The following is a 19,690-nucleotide window of genomic DNA, read 5'->3' as shown; positions in this document are numbered from 1 at the left end:
GTTTAGTTTTTCTCGTGAACTCTTACAGTTTCTGTCGCTTAGTAAAATTTCATTGATTTGGTGCTTAAAAGACTTTTTAAATGAGACTTGATAAATAGTTTGAGACGTTGATAAGGTTTATATTTAATAGAAAGCTCACCAGAACGAAGACGTTAACCATAACCGTAGTAGTTGTACCGGGTACCTGGTGCGATTAGAAGTACAACGTGAAACCGTATCTCCCAATATTCAGTAATGCTTCCGATGTAAATATATACGTATAATTTGCCTTAGTTGAACATGCTACTTATATATCAGTTTAAATATGTACGTGCTGAATACGTAGATTTTTTTAAATATTTCCATCCAATGACAGGTTTTGCTTTAATGGCGTCTGTCCAACATTGGCGATCCAATGTGAACAAATTTGGGGCTATAGTTCCGAAGCTTCCGATTTACATTGTTTCCGAGAATTCAACACGAAAGGGGCAGCAGACGGGCATTGTGGTAAAAGTGCAAACGGAAATTTTATTAGATGTTCTCCCGAGAACGTGTTATGTGGGTCACTACAGTGTCAAAACGGAAACAGGCATCCTATCATCAAGGAACTCAAGCAAACGTATTTTCAAACGGTAGCTACGTATAAAGGAAAGGAATTCGAATGCAAGTAAGCACATTCTTGTTCTTATATTAAAAAAAAAAGAAATTTTAATGCCAGCAAAGGATGATATTTATTTTTAATTTGGCAAACCAGGTACTAGAAACCAATACAGAGATGACTTAAATAAAAATAATCCGAGTTAGCTAAATAATATAACAGTTTGCAAAAAATACATCCGATAACAGTAACTTTGGATAACAACATTTCACGATATATATAACGTATCTGTTGCTTGGCAGTAATAAAATCCGTTCTTCATATGAAAACTTAAAATTTTAATTATTAGATAAAACGAAAAATTCTGGGTTGTGAAACAAAAAATTAATTTTACCATTACTTTGTGGCAATTTCTGTTAATGAATTTCCGAAATTTACAAAAGAAAGGCAAACAGTAAAAATAGGAGGTCGTTAATTTGTCTTCACCTAAATAAACAAAGTAAAATGTAGGTTCCTTCAAAAATAATGTTTGATGTTATGGCATGTGGTGATTCACAGCTGTCAAATCGTAACTGCTTCAGATGAATCAAACTAAATAAGAATTAAGAGTTCCTATAAAAATTAGGAAATAATTTTCTTATTTATTCTCTTCAATCAAATAAGACTAAGACAAAGGCGTTTGCTTTTCTTTAAGAACAATCAGCGGAATCGTAAAAGAAAGTGACCTTCCTCCATTTGGTTTAGTACGGGACGGGACGCCGTGTGGTGAAAACCTTATTTGCCTTAATCAAACTTGCTCCAGCATCTTTCCACATCTCGATCAAAATAAGTGCCCTAGTAATCATAAAAATTTAGAGTGTTCAGGACATGGGGTAAGTAATTTATCTCTGTACTCTCAATTGGCTGTATATACCTGCAACGACAATTTTTCATTATAATTTGTGATTGAACCGGTGAGGTTCCGTTCTCCATATTGTTTACACTGTTGCTTTAGTGCATAAGTACACGATCAGTTGAGAGCTGATAATTGTTGTTGGTATTAAAGTCAAGTTTATTGTAAATGTCTTACAAATAATTCTTACTTAAAGTTTATACGAAAAGGAAGTAGATAAAATTATTTAATTATATATACCTAATTCAGTTGTTGGTGCCCTCTGTACCATAATATTCAAGTTGAGCAGAAATGATCGCGTTGGCTAGAAAGGGAATTCCGTGTAATAATGGTATATAAAATCTTAATATAGATAATGAATAACTGATTGGCGTACAAACAGAAGAACTAATTACTAATGTCGGTGTCAACAGTTATTCGGATAACGAGAGAGAAGGTGAAAACTAATTTCAAAGTAAACGAAAGTGTTAGGTTAATTTTTTTGTAAGATCTGTTTCTATATTCCTTTCTGGTCCTGTGTTATCTGTATTTGAACAATAGTCTTATGAAAGCTATTTTTGTATCAGTTCAGAGTGATTTACCCTAATGGACCAAAATGGGCTATATAAAGTACTTGCGCTACTGCTCACCAACTGCGTTCTTCCGAGCTTACAGAAATTTATATATTAAGGCACAATAAAAATTACACAATTAATAAAAGAAAAATAAGCAATTATGTTACTTTTATTATGGTTTTTCCTTATCATTAGCATTGCACCAACATGAACAAGTGCTACTGTGAAGATGGATGGAGTGGACCTGATTGTTCTATTCAGGTAGAAGTAGATATGATGGAACATCAACATACAACGCCTCATCCAGACCGACCAAAACCGATAGGAAATTTGGCGGATATAATGAAAAAGAAGGAGACACCCTACGGTAAGTGACTCCTACAAGTTCATTTATCATGGTTTACTTTCTGCGACTAAATTCGTATTCGTAGAAACTTTCTATTGTGATTTGTTAACACATATGCGTTAGACTGAATTCCTATTTAAGATGAAAAATTACGATGCATATATTACCAATGTAAAGATATACGAATAACTAAAGAGATGTAACAACAGCTTATTTCTTATTATTTGTGTCCTAGTATACATGCAAAACAGTTATGTAATCAGAGATTTTTTTTATAGAAAAGTCAGCTGTATACCGAACTCGTCAATTCATTATGTTCTTAATTATTACGTAACATTTCCAATATTAAAAAATCCTCATAACAGATAAAGTCAGATTAAATCATAAAGTTATTAGACGTCCTGTAACCCTGTTAAATGGATTACTTTTGTTTACCACTCATAACATACATTAACATATGTAACAACTACTAGAATTACAAAGTTTAATAAGTGACCCCACGCCGATGCTTATTTACCCCAATATATAACAGATAGATATTCTGTGAATTGCTTATGTAGTTATATAACAAGACCATTTCACTATTCCATGCGGTCTTGTATTACTCTTAAATTAGATAATTTGCATGTTAAGAAAGAAAAGAGACGATGAAAGATGAGCTTAAATGAAAACAAAAACAAAGTCAACCATAATTTGACCTAATCTGTCAATCATACATTTTCGAACGATTTTAGGGAGTGACAGATTTTCATACGGTTGAAGTTACGCACAAGTCAATGTTGTATCTCGCGATAGAAGGAGAACTATGTGATATTTGTTTAAAGAGTATACATGAAGGGAAATAGGTCACTTCAATTTAATAAGTACTTTGTTTAACAATATTCTTGGCGATGCATCTGAAGTTATTCTCCTGTTTTTGATATACTGATAATCAACAATTGATGGTTAAACTACACTCTGTTCACTTTTCATATAGATCATACCAAAACAAACGTGAACGTATGAGCATCGAGTAAAACATGGACAGTGCAGTATTTATTGGTTGATCCGAATATGCTCATGTCTACCGAAATATTCAGTCTTTGCATGCATCTTAATATGTCTTCTCATGATTTTATGCAAAGAATTTAAAACATATATAACACCTTAATTGATCTTATCTCCGTCGATGCCCTATTCGATAACTAGAATTATTTCGTAATTAAAATTATATAAATGTTCTGTTGAAATCTAAAATTAGTTCAATAGCCAGTAGATTTCAGCTAATACTGCGGTTTGAAACTCTTTTTGCTTCTTATATCAGCCTCGTAAAATACTGACATCATTCACTGGGTTATTAGACTCATTTCTGAATTTTTGTTACGTCCTGTTTCTTCTTTTTAAGAAAATACCACTTAGGTCAGGATGACTTAATCATTACTTAATACTACATTTAGGTTGGATGTATTACAACGATTTTCTCAACAACCCCAATTTCTGCTCACTTAATGAGTTTCTACTGTATACTACCCCAACTATCAACTCTTAACCAATTAGTTCCGCAATTAATTTTTCTTATTTTTTCAAAATTTTTTTATTGTTTTGAAAGTAGGCATTAATTACCCCGTTAAAAAGTTTCATCAGTTGGAGCTTGAAGAAATCACTGATACCATATTATATGCGTAGGCGTGAGGGAACATTTCTGGTACAGAGTTTCAGAAAGTAGACATGATAGTACTCTTTTCTTAAATATGTGAGACCTATATTTATTTAGCATTAAGACAAAGCAGCTAATACATTGGTCAACGTCGCATTTCTAGCACTTTGTTCTTCCAAAAGAATTGCGTTCTGAATCAGTACATCATCGTCTGTTGAACGTGACCACAAAATCGTCCATCATTCGAATTGTTGCAAGTAAATTCCGCGAGAGAGTAATCCGTCCATATACCTTTGCAGATGTATTTTATTTTGTTAAATATATTTAAACGATTTCTCGTTTGAAATTCAATGCTGGTAGTCTTTCATTTTCAATGCTTACTACAGTTTGTCCGCATTCTCCACAAATCTTTTTCTAAACTCTTGGTTTTCAATTAGTATTACGTTATTCTGTTTTCTCAAGTTGTGTCAATTGCCTCATAGCCTAATGTTTAAAGGTAAGCCGACAAGTTTATACCGGCTAACAAGTTATCAACATGGATAAAATACGCCATATTTGATGTTCGTAATTCTTGTTGTATCAAAGCCATGGTGCTGAGTTATTGCTCTGGCTTAGATCAAAATTCACTAGATATCTATCTTTTGGGCTTAAGAGCCAAATATTTTAACAACATCCGTAGCGTCCGTAGTATCCACTTAATTTTTATCTTTTTCATAGAATCTGCTACCATTTTGTTGTGGGTGCCGTTTTTTATATCTCAATGGCAAATTATTGTAATCACTGAGACTAAGGTTTCCGATAAAGCAACTGATTTGGGAGCACTAGTTGTGTTTTCTGAGCAAGGGACTTAAAAATACTTTTGCCAACAGGCGACACGTCCCTGTACAGAGAGTAGTCTGCTTCTACAAATTGTCGGGGCATCGGTTGAATAACACCAGGAATTCACTTAAGAACTGCGTTTTCAGGCAGATGATTGGTATTCCCCTCCCAATGTTTTTTTTTAGTCAAACAGCACATTTTTCTTAGTTATCAAAGGTACCTCTTTTACAGGCCCTGCCGAAGGCTTCTGAGAAGGAGTAAATAAAATTTTTACATTGCTTAATAATCTTAATTCAGTGAGAGCACTGAACGACGACCTGCAATATGTCAGAAATAATAAACCATTAATGTAAACTTATATAAATTTATTTTACCATCAAAATTGTGAATAATTCCCCCTTCGTCCTGGTTTCTGCGTTCTGCAGTAATTCGTCATTTTTCGCTAGCTTGGGAAAGCGAAAGACCTTCTTCAAAATGTTTCAAATTACATAACTACAAAATACACTGATACGCCACTCTTGAATCCCAAAACGCCTACGGATGCCATATTGTATCAGTTAATTTTAACCCAATATAATGCACCCCCAGTAGGCTTCCATAATTTTATTTATTGGTGGGGATATATATAAAAATGTGTACATTACCGTAAAAGTATCCTCATGTATTAGGTTAGGTTAGGTTGTATAGGTTGAATAGGTTTTTCCTCATTATTTCCATAAAATTTCCTTAACAAATCAAATTCAAATACCTTTCCAGCAGCGAAAACTCACACTCCAAACGGTTAGCATTCAAAGCCTTGGCAAAATCGTATATGCCAATTGTCATATGGTATTGTATATAAACAGTCTATCTCGCATTTACCCAAACGTACTGCCTTATATTCGCCTATTTACAATTTCATCTTGTTTAAGTTACTAGAAATTAAGGAAATTATAACTGCTTAATAAAAATTGGCATTTATAAGGGGTCACTATACCGCCACTATAAATTAAAGTTAACCACATAATGATGCAATTAATACCTACTAAGTACATAATAGTACAGGGAAAGTAGTGGCTGAGAGAGATGAATTTGAGTCGATACTTGCATACTGAATTTCATACTAGTAATAATAACTCAAGTGCCTACCAAATGTCGTACCAGCGCCGATAAGCATCAGATAGTTTTGCTGACAGTAGTAACTGGTCTGTCTTTTCCTATATACACTTCTACATTATTTAACATCCATTTGCAGCATCGGTATACGCGAATTGTGAGAAGTCCGTGTGAGATATACATTTCATTTTTAATTTTATTATACCAAAGATATATATATATATATATTTTACCAAATCGGAATAAAAGCATACGAATTGAATTCAGGGTAAAATTCTCGCAGGAGACAACAACACGGACAATCTTAGCACACTGACGATGGTATTTATCTTAGTGGGTGTGGTCAAAGGCGTCTTCATTTGTTTTGCAGTCGTGGCCGTTTGCTACAGGTATTGGTCTGCCACAATGATCCTGATTCGAAAGCAAAGACTGCTTGTTGCACAGCCTGTATATAGGCCTCGTCGATATATTGGTGTTGTGATTTTTATTAAAGCCTTTACTGATATCTTGCAAGTCAACTGCTACTGTAAAAATGTTAACTGTGTACCACGTACTTCACTATTGTCTTTTTATGACTACACAAGTTGAAGGACTATATTCTTCACGTCTTTTAATAATTCACAAATTATATTAAGGCTACAAATCACGCCCGCTAAATCACAGGGTGTTTCTGAGATAAGTGGCAACTTTTGGAGGGTGCTCACTAGATGTAATACAGAATCGCATGGTGAGTAAGGGACAAAAAAAATGGTAAGAGAACCAGAGGAAGTTACAATTTAAAGCCAGTCCTGGGCGTTAATTGGCAATACAGTTATTAGTAAAGCGAATTGCAATAACAACTAAGCAACAACACGGATGAAAAACGTAAATATCAACAACTTACTACTGCACACAATAATATTTTTACGGTCATTACAACAAAAATAATAAAATGAGCAACTTTATTCAACGCTGCTAGTTCGCAGCACTATTAAAATGCACGTCCAATTGGTATCAAGAACACAAAACAAAAATCAAATAAATGTTACATAAACATTGATAAGTAAATTAATAACTTCTAAATAGGTAATTCTAATAATTGTATTAACTATTAGGCAGATATACCTATTTGCTATGAGTAGTTTGCCAATAACCCTGTCTGTCTATTAGAAAAAAATTAATGACAACATCCATAGCCTCATACACAAATACGTAAGTTCTAGAGTAAAAGTTATTACTGGTTTCCTTTGATCTCGGTATCGTATTTGAGACAATTTATCGGTGAAGAAATCTTCCCTCGGGATATCGATGACCGTAAAATTGGACCGTTATACTTGCATTAGGTACTTGTAAATGCCGTTATAACAACTATGTACTTTTTTACACTGACCTATCCTACCTAATTCTAAGCAGATCGTCTAACTACATACATACAAGTCTATAACACTAAAAAAACAAAGAACTAACTATTAGGTTTGTTGTAACACAAATATCGTCAATTGGACATAGTCTAATCTAACAAACAACAAACAGTTGAGTTGACAAAATTACAGATGAAAAATACAACACGAATGCTACTAAGCACCTGCTGATTGAATACGACGTTTCGTTCCAGGACCGGAATTACATTTGCCTGTTACTATGAACTACGTTTTTCTCGTAAATGGTAAAATTTCGGACATATAAACATTTACTCAATTTTCTTGTTTTATTGTGATCTATTGCCTCCTACTAGGTTGCTACTTATATCAGGAACACCTTGCGTAGTCGCTTCAGTTTAATTTTGCTGGTTTTGGATTATAGTCAAAATTGTAAATCTTTTACTTTATTTGTTACTGGAATAATAAATCTATCAGCCTTTATACCTACCACAAGGAAGAGAAAGGTACCCTTATCTTTGTCAGCCAGTCGTAGGGAACAAATACTGCTGGAATAGTATTTTATAAAATTTGTGCATATTTCTCTTTCTTTGAAAAGTTTGTAGGACTTCTCTGTCTTTTATTACTATACTGCCAACTGTTTGGTAAATCTTAAATAAAGCACAATGACGTCGATAAATTACACTTACATATTTAATGTAATTATTAAAGAAGGATTCGAAACTAATTACAATGTACATCATCCAATAAAAAAATTAAAAAAGAACAGAAGTTTCTATTGCGGTAGTTTAATTAATTTTATGACACTAATAAGCAATAAAACCTCGTCGAATCCGAAAAAGTGCTTGTTATTCCACGAAACGTGGATATTCTTTGGAGAAAAATTCTTAGATAAAACTTCTGTTTGAGTGTGAACCCCTTACAATAGAAACTACTGACGACTCAACGGATTCTGAAGAATATGAGTAATAAACTTTATATTTGTTTGTATTTTTCATACTTATTTTCATAATTAACTTCCAAAATTGTCATATATTGCACTCTTTCTTTTGACTTTTGCGCTATGGACATTGTAATAATGTTATTTAAATACATATTGAAAAAAAGTGGTTTTATTCACTTTTCTAAAAATCATATTAAATATGTGAATAAAACTTTTGAAAGCCACTGTAACTTATTCAAGAAGAAGAAGCAGTTGGTGGTATATTAATACAAGGGAGACACACTTCATAAACTGTTTAAATACAGACAAATTTTATAAAGTAATAAATAATAAAGTAACTTATTTACAATTTTGACGTTATACTTTAAAACCGACAAAATTAAACCAAAGCGACTATAGATGTGGCAGACAACACCTTTTCAGAGCGAATCGTATAAAACCAAGCAAAGAGGAGGGCAAATCAGCAAGCCGTAGAAAATTATTTTTTGAAACTGCGTTGTATTCAAAATTAATTGCAAAAATTGTTATTCTGGGTTTGAATTACGTTCCAATAGCCTTTGTTACATTCATGTTCTCATAGAAGATACAAGTAGACTTCCTAATCTAAATTATTTATGTGGAACACTATTGCCGTTGGACTTAAAAGATGGAAGTTTAAAGGCTTCATATGTCTTGTAAATGATTGGATCTGATGTTAGCTTTCCTTCTGTCTCTCTCTGTATGTCGTGTCCATGCATGATGGTATCGTCGACCTGCGTGATGTTGACCTGGTGACCAACCTACTGTGCCACTGTCAACATCGTCTTTCGCGGTGCAGAGGATTATCACGGGTCGAACACGATATTTCTCGTGGGTACTCTCATGTCGGTGGTGGGGGGCGTATTCATAGTGTTCACTTCGGCTGCACTATGCTACAGGTCAGTCGTAGTACACAAAAACTTCTCGCTCTGCCTCAGGTTAGTTGGGCTGAACCAAAACCAGGTAGTGTTCCATCCAAAATCTCTCTATCTCTCTCTCTTTCTCTCTCTCTGTCTCTCTCTCTCTTACTCACTTTCTGTCTTTCTCTCTCTCAAGCATCTGCTATATCTCTCTTGCTTTTATTTATGGTATGGCATTTATTATTTATTAACGAATTGGATACCGCAAAATCTTAAGAATAAGCCAGGTGAAAAAATTAGGTACTATCAAAAAAAAAAATAATAAAATTATTAAGCAACGTTTTTGACGTGTGTGTCGTGTATTCTAAAACAATTTTCAGTTAAACAAATATACTATCACTAAGTAACTTTCAATTAGAAAGGTGAGAAATAGACTTCAAATATGTATAGGCTAATGCAAATAAGAAATATATCTTAGAAATAACGTAACCCTTTCAAACTTATATTCAATCCATAATTGACCTGGTTAAAGTACCTCTAAGTTAGATACACTCACATCTAATTATTGGAATTTATTATTTAGAACTAAATAATATACNTATATATGTATAATATTAATTTGCACTGCTAGATGTTAACTATACACAAAATAAAACAGAAACACTGCTAACATTTGAAAATGAGAGAAACAGGTGCGATCTTCAACAGGAATTATATTATTTCATTTCATACTTACCAGTAGTTGTAAAAATGTATATTAAATTATTAAAAGCATCTTTTCACTCCGTCCCCCATCCACCAAACATTGAATTGAATACAACATTAGCGTAACACTTTTTGAAGTAACATAACCTGAGGCTAGTGCTTTTTGTTTCATATTTTAAAGATGCAGAAGAACAAATATTTTTGTAGCCTTTATAAAAAAATATTTTTTCTGCAGTTACACTTGACTAACTTGTTGCACGAGATTGCTACTAAGTTATTTCCCCACTTGGTAACAAAGCAATCGAAATGCATCATTTACTAATTGCAAAACGTAAAACCTTTAAAACAGAAAAACAAATCGTTGGGTTTTTATTACTTTCCGGTAATTGTTGGGTATAAAATATAATATAAAAATAAAATTAAAATTGGTACTTTGGAAATATTATTTAAATAAATAAGTACAACCGAATTGTTTTTAGCTACTTTTTTAATGTAACTATGGTAGGTTAGGTTGTTCTATGCACAGTCATGGGTGTTTACATGTATAATGTAACAGAGTAGTAAGAGTCATATAAATAAGTAGAGGCAGTGTGTCTACATCATCTACAGAAAATTGCTACTTATTGCTGGATTAAGTAACTGGCCACCAGGAAATATTTATTTTGCTTAATTAGAGCCTTGGTTTAATAAAAATCATAGAATTTTGTCTATACATGGGGTGTTTATAAAGTTGTTCTTCTACATCTGCATGTAATAATATAAGTACCAACTTACCCTAGGTTGTTGTATTTCTTTAGAAGTAGGTTATGTTGCATCAAAATAAGTAGATGCAAGGCACATGCTATCTGTAAAAAGGCTTTAAAGTAGTTAATCTGCACGTATTGTGATGAATTTGAATTTATACATTTGTACATGTGTATTTTTGTTTTTGTGGTATACGTAAATTTCTAACTTTATGCTTAACAAAGAATGAGTGCCGAATGGGTGATTCCCCATTTCTTAAAAAGTAAACTATTTTGCTACCTAGTTCCACTTCCTGACATTTTTGTTATACAATTCAATATAAATAAAAATGGTCAATAATTTAGCTACTCGTTAAAATAACTTGATTCATCTTCTTTACTACAGTCAAGCTTTTCATAAATAAATAAATTACGTACACCATTTGTATACAGAGTATTCAAAATGTTTTTAATTGTTTTGTTTTCATAAAATGTCAGACATCTCCATAATATTAGATAATGTATGTAAATCTCACTCTTTTGAAATTTCATCCGGAAGGAAGACAACTGTTCGAAAGTATAGAGATTCCTTGAAAACTGTCCCGAAAAAGTATTCTGTTGCTGATAATCAAGAAGCCAACAAGATTCTAGGAAATGTTGGTACGCTCAGGTAAGCAATTAGTTACAGTGTTATTTCTTCAAAGTTTTAAAACGAACGATTCATTTCATTTAAATTAAGAAAACAGAAACTTCCAATGACGGTTTCTTTAAACGGTAACTGGTGTACAGGGTATTCCATTTTTTTTGTGAAATTAAAGATCCCATCAGTAGAGTTTTCATATTCTGTTCGGTTTTTGAGGTACAAACTTGAATTGTAAAATATCACCTTTTGAGCACCCCCATCTTAATTATCAAATAACTGGCATTATAATGGGATCATGGAAAATTTTCCATCAGTTTTGGAACAACATCTTCAAGGATTTTTCGGTAACGACGTGTTGTGTAACGTCCTTTAAAAATACTGTAGACTATGCCCCTTCCAAAAATGAACCATGAGACCCCAATTTTCTGCGGACCAATTTCTTGTATTATGACGATTGAAAGTACCCGCACTTGAAGAATAAGATTAATAGAATAGACGACGTATCTGCCAAATGATTCATTAGTTAATGGATCTGTTGTAAAACAAGAGTGGAAATGTTGAATGACATTTTGTATATAACTATATACGTATATATATAATAATGATTGTGCATATATATATTTTTGAAAAGCCTACATTATACCTAATAACCTTACAAATAATATAGGGAGTGTTCCATTTAAAGAAACATATAATTGCACCGCAACTAAAAAGCAACAAGTGCTAAAAAGAATATAACTACGCCGCTGGATTCTGCGAAGAGAAAATCTATACGAATACGTTTTAGCTTCTTTTATAACTTTAAAGAAAACTGAGTTACCGGGGGAGGTGCCTCAAAACTGCTACGAAACCAATAACCCTATATCTTTTAAAATAAGGATGAAAGGTACCCCGTTAAAGTGTCCAAAATGGGATACCCTGTACATATTTATTCCTTATGACTATATGATCTTCCAATCATTTATTGCTTCTTACATAGGTATTTATATGAATTTATTTAAAAGGTATCGTTGTCCTTTTTAATTTCAAAAACGAAAATAAAATGTATTATAGTTTCCTTTTGAATGCTACACAGTGCGACGTATTGGGAAAAAGTGGAAATAATGTTTTTAATATTATTAATTAAGCACCTATAGAAACCTTACTCCTTAGTTTTAGTCATCTGCTATTGCTTTAATTACTGAGTACGGTATTGTTTGCATTTTTCATAATGTAACAAAAGTATAACAAAGTATATGAATTTTATGTGTATTCTACAACTAGCTGCAATTCGCGTCTTTGTCTGTCACAGGGGAATAATGGAAAGTATTGCATCCGCAGGGAACAACAACGCCGCTTGCAGTCTCAGTACTGAGCTAGCGATATTATTTTACATTCATTTATATATAGATATACAGGGTGTCATTAGAATATTTCGGAAACTACTTCGATTTAATATTTGTAAAATGGTATGTTCAAATGGAATACCCGGTTTTCATAGCCTTATGCAAAATTCTATTCCCTTTCGAATGGTACTATGGTTTTCTATATCCATCTCCTCTAATTTTTAAAATATTTACTGTTCCCTGATAAAGCAACCAAACCGATTAATTTTTTACGAAGATTGCTTTATTGTCAATTATTGAGTACTCTTGTTATTAAGAATGTAAAATCAATATTCGTAATTTTAAGAAATCAATTGCAATACAGTTGACTACAGATAACAATAGTAAAAAGAGCAAATAAACAATCATCATTATTATAAGGTCATCAGTCCTAAGACTGGTTGAGCACGCATCTCCACTCTTTCCTATTCTGAGCTTATCTTCGCATTTCCCTAAAACTAGAACAGCCCACTTCGTTAACTATTTGCGAACAGTAATCTAATCTATTTCTACCTCTACTCCTCTTAACTTCTATTTCTGCCTCTGATAGTTATGTCTCACTAGCCCTTCATGCCTGAGAAGGTGTCTTACCAACCTATCTCGACTATTTTTTATTGACTTCCATAGAGTCCTCTGTTCTCCTATTCTTTCTAAAATCTCCAATTACCTTTAAGCATTTGTTTACCTTTTCGATAAACTCATGTGTAACAGCTCAAACCATTACTCTAATATTATCAGCTGATATCGTTAATTGTTTAAGATAATTTACTATCTACTTCCTGTTTGTACTATTGTTATCTGTAGTCTACTGTATTGCAATTGATTTCTTAAAATTCTTGACAATTTGAATGCGAATCTTTATTTTCCATTCTTAATAATAATATTTAATAGTTGACACTGAGAATTAAAATATTCAATTGCTAAACTGTCAGTGTGGTTGTATGAGTGACTACAAGTAACTTAATTTTTGTTTTGGAGTTCAGTTAAGAATTTCGCAGTCATCCTCATCAAAAATTTAAGGATTTTAGTTGCTTTTAGAAAGAGAAGTAAATATTTTAGAAATTGGTATTTGAAATCATAGTACCATTCGAAGGGGAATAAAATTCTGCATGTGGTTATGGAAATATATACATGATGTTCAATTGGAAAAAATGGACTTACAATCAAATTATTATAAATGTGGAAACCTTTACCATTACCTAACCTTATTTAACTTTAACTTTAACTTTAACTAGCAAATTTAGAAGAATAATAATCTCACTTAGAATCATTGCAACACATTGGGAGTCACAGGGCGAATTTGGGGACTATAGTTGCAGTAATTGCACAAAACGGTGCCTAAAGTACAATAAGTGTATGATAAAGCACTGCAAATTGCCTAAAACTCAACGCCAAAATTACGACACTAAGCGTCCGAAGTACTTTTCGGTTTTTCCAGCACTAAAAACCGAAGGCTGGTTAAATATTAACCTACTTTACGATCCAGTGAACAAAACTCAAAGTGTTACTGCAATGCTCAGTGGACGTTACAACACAATAACAAGACAAAAAGTACTTGCCCCGCCATCTCTAGTTGTGTCAGATATATCAAATCGCTCGCTTCTTAGATGTATATGTCTTAATGCACTGAGGACCTGTAGTAGTAAGCAGCCATGTCATTACAGCTACCGAATACTGGAGGGAAATATGGCGTAGATTTCGTGTCGTGTTTTTGCTTAACGTCGGGGTTGATCGTAGATGTGATTTGTAGGACCAACAAATGTGCAGTTTAATTGTTATTCATTGGTTGCTTCTCCTTCCTTCTGAAAAAATACTGTTTTTCAGCTAACCACTTTATATATACAATTTGCAATATAGAAATAAAATAAAATTAAACATTGGTTGCGCCTAGGAGATAAAATACTTTGTATCATGTATAGATAAAAGAAACATGAACTCTTCGAATGCAGAAAATGGTGTGGCGTTGTCATTATTTTAAAAGTGCTTTTAATTAAGAAGCAGGGGTTGTAACTTTTGGCTTTATAAAAATTACAAGATCCATAAGTATCGAGGTGTAAAACATACGCAGAAACAATAAGAAACGGGATAGAGGAGCAGATTACAAAAAACAAAGTAGTAAGTAAAGAGCAATTCGACTTCAGAAATGGAAGGGGGGTCGGTAGACGCGAATTATACGATAGAAAATATGATGCAATGGCAATAGGAAAACAAAAAGAGTTTATATATTATTTGTGGTTTTGAAAATAACATACAAAGTTTAGGTTAACAGAGTGGAAATGGTTAATACGCTAATAAACGAAATGGCTAAGACAATTATTGGAAGAAGTTATGTAAGGATGACTGGGGAAGAAACCATTCGTTATTCAATGTGATAATAAGAGTGGAGTGGAAATATAATGATGAGAGGAAAAGAAACAAAAAGAGGTTTATATAAAATATATTATCGCATGTATGTAGGTAACAAGGTAACCTAACATACAGTGTCACGTGTAGGCAATCTAATGTACATAGTGACAAAGAAAAGCAATTCAATTTGTCAGATTGAATTTGTAAGTAAAAATTCTCTTGATCGTTTACACACATTTGTGGTCATGTGAATTTCCAAAAAGTACTATGTCGTATAAATAGACAAAACATAGTTTACATTATCCATAGATTTTTATTATTTTTTGTAAGTGATTTTTCATCATCATACAACTTTTCAACCATTTTCAATAATCAAATTCAAAGAGGAATTTTGTGAAATTTGCAAGAAATAATTACGCCTTATCACAAACTTCATTACAAAATTATCTCAGAAATAAAGGTCATTTAATAATTACAACTATTTTGCTAATTGGATAATTGATACTTAATCAGTAATTACTTTTTAATGACCGTCTGGTCAAAAGAACATTAGCCTACCTGACTAAAGATAAACGTGATCTTGGTTAGGTTGTTTGGTGCTCACTTCATTAATTAGCACTTGATATTCATCTTATTAGATTTATATTGATATCGTTTTATTTTTCCGACGTGGATTTATTGAAAATACTAAACAACGATCGTGTTTTGACAGACCGATCCTTTTTAACTTAGTTTCTTGGTAGTTCGTTGGTAAGTAAACAAAATGCTCATTTTCCGTCATTTTTAAATCGTGATAGGTAGAAACCCGCGGTGTGTACAAAAAACTTTCTTTTTTTGTACCCTTTTCAATTATATACTAGAAGTGGACGGTTGCTATTTAGAAAAAAAAATTGGTGGGGCAGAATTTGGACTCCTATAAAAGATAGTTTCGTATTCCTATCAACAGCTATTCAAAAGTTATTCATGCAAATGTTTGTCTTAATTTTTATGGAATCCATTAAAATGGTCTAACATTTGTTGCGAGGATTTGGGACATCCCAACAAAACTCAATCACCTTAACTATCCGTTTAAATTGATATCAAAATATATTTAAATCAATGGAATTGAAGTGGCAGACAAGCATCATTTACATAAGCTCAAGGAATTAAGATTAGTAACGGGAACATCATCAGTAAACATGAAATAACAAAAGTGATGTGTGTGGTACAAAGCCCGACTTGGTAAAACCGTGCACCAACGAAATGCTTTGACTATGCTCGTGTATGTTTATCTTGACTAGGGAGTGTAAGTGTTACGAAGTGGGACTGGAACTGTTATTATAGCCACACCTGCAGTATGTCTATGCACTACCTCCGGTAGGACATGATATCGTACCTGTTGCCTAAACGTATTTATTTATCACCGGTGACGGGAGATAGCAATGTTTTATTTGTGTGTATTGGAGGTCGAGATATGCCACTGAAGGTCATTGCATCTATTTTTATGAGTGCTCAGGGCAATAAAATAACAGCAATTTACATGGAATTCCTCCTCATCAACCAAGAGGTCTTCAGAGGAGAGTTTTGTCTAATAATTTAGACAAAACTGTAAATGAATCATAAAATAAATTCACTTGTCATATAGCCTGAAACTGCTCAAAGCTGCAGCTAACGGATCAGTTACCTTCAACTAAAAGAATATATACCCGGATTATTTCTACGGTAACTACACGTTCATCTGTATTATCCAACGTGCAAACGGGGGAGTTTTATCCAAATCCCTACCGGCCTTAAGTCTACGAATAGGCCCATGTGGTCTCATCTACGTTAACGAAATATTGTGCTAAAGCTCATTTATTGTCGGCCAAATCTAAACAACTCTAGTTTCTTAGGTTATAATACATGATTAATACCAAATCATAAGTACTGAACAAGAATACGTGAATAAGCAGATATTTAATTTCTCGTCACACCTAATCAAAATAGTCTACCTTTTCCTTGTGTGGGTAGGTGGAATGTCCTAGATTGCTTTTACTATGGATTCCATGTGACATTTAAACTTAAATTGTACACTTTCATCGGGCCATAATTGCCCTTTGCGATTTTCTCCTACGTTTCCCCTGCATATCTATGTATATGAAATCTAAGGAAACCAAATAAAAGGATGCGAAGTTATATCTTAGTTTTCTACTAGGATGCTCATAAACCCTTCTTTCTCGTTTCCTCGATTGCAGCCCCAAAAACTATTAGCATCTAAGTTATCACCAAGAAGAATCTCTCGCTTTCCTATAACTTACCTACAGATAACTCGATCTCGCTCATAATTGAATACAAACCAGATGCCTGTTCACAACTAGTTGAAGTCCCAAAATTTATTAGAATTATATAACATTCAGATTTCGTATTAATCCAATAAATATTTATGATTTGAAAGCAGTGAAAATTAAATCATGAAGAAATTATTTACTTGATAAAAACAACAAAATAACTGAAACGATTTAGGATTTAATTAATGAAACGTGAACCCTACCAAATATAATAAAAGTATTGTAAACTGGAAAAATATGATTAGGTGATGAAATGTAAATAAGAATAATGTCATTAAAATATATCTACTGAATAACAAGTAAAATGAATCAGAAATTTATTATTTCATTTTTTATTATTTTGTAACACCCGGGTACGGACAACAACATTGGAATGACATACGTATGAAGGCCACGAAGATCTGCAATATATTATATAATAACCGGCAGAACAGTAGAAGAGTGAATTGAAATTGAAATCAAAGGAAGTAATTCATTGGATCACCTAATGTTAATATTGTTGGTAAATGTAAGAAAGAAAGGAGCAAAAAAAAGAACGGTATAAAATAAAAGAAAAGATAATGACTGTACGGAAGAAAGAGTGACTGGATAAAGCAAGACAATAATAGAAATGGGAAGAACTAAAATTAAAATAAAAAACGTCCTAACAAGGAGAAAAGAATAACAAAAACAGATCATGCAACTAAAATAGGTTAGATAGTGATTATAACAAAACCAACACACGGGATGAAGAAGGAAGACTGCACAAGTATACTAAACAAATGGAAGGATCACACGAAATAGAAAAAAGAGAATTTCTAAAACGTTACACAATTAAGATGATTAAATAAGCATAGAAGAGATTGAACTCATAATAAATAAAATGACGAAAAGGAAAGCCACTGACGAAGATAAAATATTAAATGAAACGTGAATACATGGAAAAAATGTAATAGAGGATATGTACAGGATAACAAATAAAATATGAAACGGAGATGGTAAACTACCAGAAGAATGGAAAGTACGATTATAACACATATATTCAAAAAAGGGAACAACGAAGAAACAGAAAATTACAGGGGAAATACCTTGTTGAAAATAAGCTACAATATATAAGTACGTAGAAATTTTGAAAATAGGACTGGAGAATAAAATGGAAAAAAAAGTAGTGAGTGAAACGCAATATAGATAGAAAAGGTAACGGAATGGTTCATCATCATAAGGTCGTCAGTCCTAAGACTGGTTGGACATGTACCTCCACTCTTTCCTATCCTGAGCTAATCTTCGCATTCCTCTAAAACTAGAACAACCTACATTCTTAACTATTTGCGAACAGTAATCTAAGCTAGGTCCACCTCTACCCCTCCTAACCCCTGTTTCTGCCTCTAATATGTCTCTGATTAGACCTTCATGTCTGAGAAGGTGTCCTACCAAACTATCTCGCCTATTTNAATTACGTTCCAATAGCCTTTGTTACATTCATGTTCTCATAGAAGATACAAGTAGACTTCCTAATCTAAATTATTTATGTGGAACACTATTGCCGTTGGACTTAAAAGATGGAAGTTTAAAGGCTTCATATGTCTTGTAAATGATTGGATCTGATGTTAGCTTTCCTTCTGTCTCTCTCTGTATGTCGTGTCCATGCATGATGGTATCGTCGACCTGCGTGATGTTGACCTGGTGACCAACCTACTGTGCCACTGTCAACATCGTCTTTCGCGGTGCAGAGGATTATCACGGGTCGAACACGATATTTCTCGTGGGTACTCTCATGTCGGTGGTGGGGGGCGTATTCATAGTGTTCACTTCGGCTGCACTATGCTACAGGTCAGTCGTAGTACACAAAAACTTCTCGCTCTGCCTCAGGTTAGTTGGGCTGAACCAAAACCAGGTAGTGTTCCATCCAAAATCTCTCTATCTCTCTCTCTTTCTCTCTCTCTGTCTCTCTCTCTCTTACTCACTTTCTGTCTTTCTCTCTCTCAAGCATCTGCTATATCTCTCTTGCTTTTATTTATGGTATGGCATTTATTATTTATTAACGAATTGGATACCGCAAAATCTTAAGAATAAGCCAGGTGAAAAAATTAGGTACTATCAAAAAAAAAAATAATAAAATTATTAAGCAACGTTTTTGACGTGTGTGTCGTGTATTCTAAAACAATTTTCAGTTAAACAAATATACTATCACTAAGTAACTTTCAATTAGAAAGGTGAGAAATAGACTTCAAATATGTATAGGCTAATGCAAATAAGAAATATATCTTAGAAATAACGTAACCCTTTCAAACTTATATTCAATCCATAATTGACCTGGTTAAAGTACCTCTAAGTTAGATACACTCACATCTAATTATTGGAATTTATTATTTAGAACTAAATAATATACGCCTATGCTCTTGAATGCTTCAAAATTTTACAGTGTATATTTTTGAAAAGTGTATCTATTTAGATTTATGTTAATTGAAGTTTTGTGGTAACCAAACTCACATCTATATATATATATGTTGTGATTTTTATTAAAGCC

The 19,690-nt window shown here is 33.0% G+C and overlaps 1 protein-coding gene across 1 annotated transcript in view; it reads left to right on the top strand.

The window, feature by feature from the left end:
- LOC108741980 (disintegrin and metalloproteinase domain-containing protein 11) overlaps positions 1–19,690 on the top strand; it is a 248,754-nt gene that overhangs the window by 186,793 nt on the left and 42,271 nt on the right. Inside the window, exons 9-13 of the mRNA XM_025976347.1 lie at positions 356–646; positions 1,272–1,449; positions 2,219–2,390; positions 9,038–9,176; positions 11,085–11,195. Of these exons, the coding sequence (XP_025832132.1) occupies positions 356–646; positions 1,272–1,449; positions 2,219–2,390; positions 9,038–9,176; positions 11,085–11,195 (891 nt within the window). The remainder of the gene's footprint in view (positions 1–355; positions 647–1,271; positions 1,450–2,218; positions 2,391–9,037; positions 9,177–11,084; positions 11,196–19,690) is intronic.

This window comes from Agrilus planipennis, unplaced genomic scaffold (genome assembly GCF_000699045.2).
Source record: "Agrilus planipennis isolate EAB-ADULT unplaced genomic scaffold, Apla_2.0 scaffold284, whole genome shotgun sequence".
NCBI classification, from domain to species: domain Eukaryota; kingdom Metazoa; phylum Arthropoda; class Insecta; order Coleoptera; family Buprestidae; genus Agrilus; species Agrilus planipennis.
Note: the sequence above shows the minus strand (reverse complement) of the source record. Positions and strands in the feature narration are given on the sequence as shown.